The sequence below is a fragment of the Sapajus apella genome, unplaced genomic scaffold, assembly GCF_009761245.1.
Source record: "Sapajus apella isolate SASKATOON/1434 unplaced genomic scaffold, GSC_monkey_1.0 scaffold32, whole genome shotgun sequence".
Classification (NCBI taxonomy): Eukaryota; Metazoa; Chordata; class Mammalia; order Primates; family Cebidae; genus Sapajus; species Sapajus apella.
In genome coordinates, this window is record NW_022436972.1 from 24,870,178 (window position 1) to 24,876,233 (window position 6,056).

The following is a 6,056-nucleotide window of genomic DNA, read 5'->3' on the forward strand; positions in this document are numbered from 1 at the left end:
GAGAGAGAGAGAGAGAGAGAGAGAGAGAGAGAGAGAGAGATGGAGTTTTGCTCTATTGCCCAGTCTGAAGTGTAGTGGTGCAATCTCAGCTCACTGCAACCTTGGTTTTTTGGGTTCAAGTGATTCTCCTGCTTCAGCCTCCCAAGTAGCTGGGATCACAGGCATGCACCACCACATCTGGCTAATTTATGTATTTTTAGTAGAGACCGGGTTTCATCAAGTTGGTCAGGCTGGTCTCAAACTCCTGACCTCATGTGACCCACCCACCTTGGCCTCCCAAAGTGCTGGGATTATAGGTGTGAGCCACCACACCTGGTAGGATAATTGAGTTTCTTATTATATCCGGGTTTCTGCAGAATTTTAGTGACTAAAGAATGTACACTAGTGTTAATTTTGTTTTTCTTTATGAAAGAAGTAATTTACTTTTTAAATAATTACTTGCCAGTCATGGGAAGGAAAAGTCCGAGTTTTTGTCCACAATGATAGGAATTATTGTTACATTACAGGATGACTCTGTAAATGCCTTTAGGAAAAATCCCTAGTCATATCTTGACCATTTTCCTAGCTGTGAGACTGCCATTGTACTGGTTACTGTAAAAAATTTCTTGGTTTTCTTTCTAGACCTGAACTAGTTATTTGCTACTTCCCTCCTGGAATGGCTAGTAAAATAAACACTAAAGGTAAGAAATTACATGTACTTCTCATTATATTTTACTACATTAAGACATTCTTTATCAGCATGCCTGAAATCATACAGAATCATTGCCCAATGTCTTTGTGGGACTTGCAGTTAGTTACTTGGCTTTTTAAGGTATTTTATTTAATGGACCATTTTTTTCTTTTTCTTTCTTTTTTTTTTTTTAAATTTACTAAAAGTGTCACATGTGCAATTCTACTTCATTTATGTTTCCAAGGCTTTGTTGAGCCCCTTGTGGAGGACTACACTACAAGTTTAATTCTTCAGGTTTCTTTGAAAATCACCAAACTGTATGAGTTTATACTCTGCTCTTATAAAGCATCTTCTTCTGTATTTTTCTACAATATACTAAAGTAATTCTGTGCTTAATTTATAGCTTTGCAGTCCCCTAAAGACCATGAAGCCCTGAGAGTAATGTAAAGATTCCTGAAATTGAGATCGCCATGGAAAACAAGGGCCGGTCTTTGGCATGTTTCTGTTGATTCTCCAGTTTATCAGTTATGTCAGTTCACTAGCTATATGTTTATACAGATGAAGTTAATCAAGCTAACTTCACATGTGCACAGCTGCCTGTGATAAAGCTAAATTTCTGAATGTTTTTAATTGACATTTTGAAAATCATTAACAGAAAATAAATAACATGAATCACCTTACAAACTGCACTCAAAAAAATCCCTAAAATGCTTTTTCTTTATTACAACAAATAAGGATGCAGAGGGTCACGTGGAACGTTTCTTCATCTTTTGTCCTCTTTGTTTTCTCTGTTCTTTTAAGGAAAGAAAGTTTAGGGGTAGTTTAAACAGCAGTGCCTGGAATGAAAGCATTTCCTACAACACCCTCTAATGTATTTCTTTCTCTCCATGCTTATGGGGTCTGCTCATAAGAGGGGGACATGACAGGAGATCCCTGTCATGTCTTCATCCAAGCAGGACATATATAAGTAAAGAAAATGCAGTGTGAGCCCTGCCTGCAGCCATGGTCAAGAAAAGGAAGAGGCTTTTTTTTTTTTTTTTAAATCCTAGCAGAATTTTGCGTAAGTCTCTTGGTTTTAAAAAAGATGAATTTATCATAATAAAATAAAGCACAAGCTCTGAGGCCAAAGTGATAGAATTTAAATCTGCATTCTGCCACTTAGGAAAATTCTTTAAGTTTTCTGTCCTTTAGGTTGCACACCTGTAAAATGAGAAAAGGAAAATAATATTTGACTCATGGTTTTCAAAAATTGAGATGTTAAATGCTGGGTGCAGTGCTTATAATTAAAATCTCATGCTTATAATTCCAGCACTTTGGGAGGCTAAGGAGGGTGGATCATGAAGTCAAGAGATCTACATCCTCCTGACCAACATGGCAAAACCCCGTCTCTACCTAAAATAAAAAATTAGCTGGGCATGGTGGCACGTGCCTGTAATCCCAGCTACTCAGGAGGCTGAGGCAGAAGAATCACTTGAACCTGGGAGGTGGAGGTTGCAATGAGTCAAAACCACACCACTGCACTCCAGCCTGGGTGATGGAGCAAGACTCCATCTCAAAAACAAACAAAAAAATTGAGATGTTATTTCTTTTGTTTTTTCTTTTTTTCTGAGATGGAGTTTCACTCTTGTTGCCCAGGCTGGAGCGCAGTGGTGCTATGTTGGCTCACTGCAAGCCCCACGTCCCGAGTTCAAGAGATTCACTACCTCCGCCTCCCAAGTAGCTGGGATTACAGGCATGCACCATCAAACCCAGCTAATTTTTGTATTTTTAGTAGAGATGAGGTTTTGCCATGTTTTCTAAGCTGGTCTCAAACTCCTGCCCTCTGGTGATTTGCCCGCCTTGGACTCCCAAAGTGCTGGGATTACAGGCATGAGCCACTTCACCTGGCTGAGATGTTATTTCTTTAATAAACAGCTGATATCATTTCAGACCACTTGATATTTAGGCACTTAATAATTTTTCACTAGAAGGCATGTAAAGAAAGATGATGAGCATTTGTAAAGGATTTAGGGTTTATCATTTGACTGCATGACTGAACCCCAGAGCTGGGATTTTAGTAAGAAATTTTTCAGAAGCCAATTAATTAGCTAGCAACTGAGGCAAACCAGCCACTACCCTCACCATTCAGTGCTCTTTTTTCTTCTGTTTCTCCTCAAACTTGGTTACTCTCACAAATCAATTTTAAAAACTTGCATTTCTTTCCTTTTCTTTACAGAGACAGAGACTTGCTCTGTCACTCAGGCTGCATTGCAGTGGTGTGATTATGGTTTGCTGTAGCTTCATTCTTCTGGGCTCAAGCAGTACTCCCATCTCAGCCTCTTAAGTAGCTAGGATTACAGACATACATCATCACACAGAGGTAAATTTTTTATCTATTGTTGTAGAGATGGGGTCATGCTATGTTGCCTAGGATGGTCTCGAACTACTGGAATCAAGTGTTTCTCCTGCCTCTGCCTCCCAAAGTGCTGGGATTATAGGCAGGTATGAGCCACTTATGCCTGGCCACCAATATATATATATATATGTATTTTAAAATAACACCTTTATTGAAATGCACTTCACATACCATACAATTTATTTATTAAAGTGTGCAATTCGGTGGTTTTTAGAATATTCATGGAGCTGTGCACCTATTACCCCAATCAATTTTAGAAGCTTTTATTACCATATAGAGAAATCCACATTTCTTTACTACTAGCTTCTACTCCCCTATAACCTTATGCTCCCATAGGCAACCACTGATCTATTATCTGTCACTATAGAGTTGCCTAATCTGGACCTCTTATATAAACAGGATTGTGCAATGTGTGATCTTTTGTGGCTGGCTTTTTTTTTTTTTTTTTTCACTTTAGCACAATGTTTACAGAGTTCTTTCATGTCATAGTGTGTGTCAGTATCTGATTTCTTCTACAGATGAATAATATTCCGTGGTAGAGACACACTACATTTTGTTTATCTATTTATCAGCCAACCTGCTGCCTCTCCTTCCCCAGGTTGTCTTTCTACTCAGGACACGCCTCCTTTGGGATGTACTGCGTGGTGTTCCTGGCGGTGAGTCCGTTTTCCGGGGCTCGTCCGTCAAGTCACTCCCTTCCCTGGACCTTGGTTTTTCCAGCTGTAAAATGGGTGGGTCGTGGTGGTGATGGGGGCAAACCGACTTGTTTGTAAAAACAGGAGGCCCTGGGCTGGCTGGTTTTGTGCCCTCGGCCTTGGAGCTGCCATCTGTGCAGTGGGCGTGGGTGTGCCTGGCAGGGCACAGTCTGAGGCGCCATCTCCCGTCCCAGCTCTACATGCAGGCGCAGCTCTGCTGGAAGTGGACGCAGCTGCTGCTGCCCACGGTCCAGTTCTTCCTGGTGGCCTTTGCCCTCTATGTGGGCTACACCCGCGTGTCTGATCACAAACACCACTGGAGCGACATCTTTGCTGGCCTCCTGCAGGGGGCGCTGGTGGCTGGCCTCACTGTGAGCTTCTGACCCTGACTCATCCCCTGTGCTGTCCAGAGACCACTCCCTGCCCAACCCTGGTCCTTCCCTGCACACTCGTGCCCCACGCAGTCCTCCCCTGGGACTCCTTCCTCCAACCGTGGTCCTTCCCTGGGACCCCTTCTTCCCCCGGTTTTTCCCCTCGGACCCCTACCCCAAACTCCAGTCCTTACCTGGACCTCTCCTTCACCCCCAGATCCTCCCCTGAGACTCCTTCCCCAACACGAGTCCATCCCTGGACCCCTCTTCCCCCATTCCTCCCCTGAGACTCCTTCTCCCAACCCCAGTCCTTTCTGGGACCCCCTCCTTCCCCACATTCCTCCCTGGGACCCCTTCCCCCAACCCTAGTCCATACCTGGGACCCCTCTTCCCCCCAGTTATCCTCTGGGACCGCTTCTCCCCAGCTGCAGTCCTTCCCTGGGACCCCTTTTCCCCCTCATTTCTCCTCTGGGATTCCCCAGCCCCAGTCCATCCCTGTACCCCTCCCTCCCCCACCACATCCTCCTCTGAGACCTCTTCCCCCAACCCTAGTTCTTCCCTGGACCCCTCCCTTCTCCCCACTTCTCCCCTGGGACCTCTTCCCCCAACCCCAGTCCTTTCTGAGGGCCCCTCCCTTCCCCCCATTCCTCCCCTGGGACCTTTTTCCCCAACCCCAGTCCATCCCTGGGACCCCTCCTTCCCCCATTCCTCAGCTGAGACTACTTCCCCCAACCCCAGTCCTTCCCTGGACCCATCCCTTCCCCCCCCACATCCTACCCTGGGACCCTTTGTCCCAAGCCCAGTCCATTCATGGAACCCCTCCTTCCCCCATTCCTCCCCGGGACCCCTCTCCCCAAACCCAGTCCTTCCCTGGACACCTTCTTCCCCCAGTTCCTTCCCTGGGTCTCCTGCCTGCACGCTGCAGCCCTTCCCTGGGCCCGTCAGCACCCCAGTGCTCTCCACTGGTCCTCCACTAAGAGGGCTCTCTTTCCCCACAGGCACTCTTCCTCTCATTGCCCACCTGGGACCCTGTTCCTCCCCCTCCTGCTCATGCCCATGTCCCTGGTGCCTGCCCAGTCCCTGCCCAGTCTCACCTTCCTCCACTCTGCCAGGTCCACTACATCTCAGACCTCTTCAAAGCCCAACCCCCACAGCACTGCCCGAAGGAGGAGGAGCTGGAACAGAAGCCCAGCCTGTCACTGACAGTGACCCTGGGCGAGGCTGACCACAACCACTATGGGTTCCCGCACTCCTCCTCCTGAGGCTGGAGCCCTCCCAGGCAGGGAGCGGCTGTGAGTCCAGCTGAGGCCGGCCCCCGAGGTGGTCCCTCTTGCCCTGGGTAGGCAGTGAGGGCTCCGGACGGGCTCCAGGAACCCTGGGCTGATGGGAGCAGTGAGCAGGCTCTGCTGCCCCTGCCCTGCACTGGACCAGGGGTCTGGGGAGGCCTAGGTAGCCCTGAGCATTTGAAGGGGGACCTGTTTCTGTAGCTCCCCAAATATCCCCATTCTTTTATGGGGTTAAGGAAGGGACTGTTTTGTAAAATGTAATGTACATGTGGTTTTTAGTAAAATGGGGCATTGGTTTGACAAGTGGTCTCAGTACCTCTGTTCCTTACAGCTGTTCTGGGACGGCGTTCCTCCAGTCAGAGGGCTCCGTGGAGCTCCGGCATCAGGCCGACTAACCAGCTGTGATGGTGGAGGGCAGCAGCCAAGCCTACCTCTTGCGTTTCTCCCTGCACGGCACTGGAGTCAAGGGTCAGATGCGTCAGGACATCCCTAACCTCTGCTCATGTCCACCCCATGCATCTGGGGGCCATGATTCTGAAATGGGTAATTCAGGGGCTGGTTTCTCTGAAGTGATGGCAGAACACACAGAGCTTACTTTTTCAACAGGAGGGTAAAGGGTACATTTTTTTTTGTACAGGG

At 47.3% G+C, this 6,056-nt stretch overlaps 1 protein-coding gene and 1 long non-coding RNA gene across 2 annotated transcripts in view; both read left to right on the top strand.

The window, feature by feature from the left end:
• Nucleotides 1-1,152, top strand: part of LOC116562516 — a 6,015-nt gene extending 4,863 nt beyond the window's left edge. Inside the window, exons 2-3 of the long non-coding RNA XR_004273986.1 lie at nt 622-680; nt 1,074-1,152. This is a non-coding gene — a long non-coding RNA (uncharacterized LOC116562516). The remainder of the gene's footprint in view (nt 1-621; nt 681-1,073) is intronic.
• Nucleotides 1,153-3,960: 2,808 nt separating this feature from the next.
• LOC116562517 (phospholipid phosphatase 2-like) lies at nt 3,961-5,721 on the top strand. The gene is made up of 2 exons (XM_032294813.1): nt 3,961-4,131; nt 5,244-5,721. Exons 1-2 carry the CDS (start codon nt 3,961-3,963, stop codon nt 5,391-5,393), a joined length of 321 nt encoding a protein of 106 aa, XP_032150704.1. The 3' UTR covers nt 5,394-5,721.
• The last annotated feature ends 335 nt before the right edge of the window (nt 5,722-6,056 follow it).

Coding starts and splice junctions, on each gene's coding strand:
- LOC116562517 (XM_032294813.1), top strand. CDS start 3,961: ATGCAGGCGCAGCTCTGCTGGAAGTGGACGCAGCTGCTGCTGCCCACG. Junction 4,132..5,243: donor CGCTGGTGGCTGGCCTCACT/GTGAGCTTCTGA, acceptor CCACTCTGCCAG/GTCCACTACATCTCAGACCT.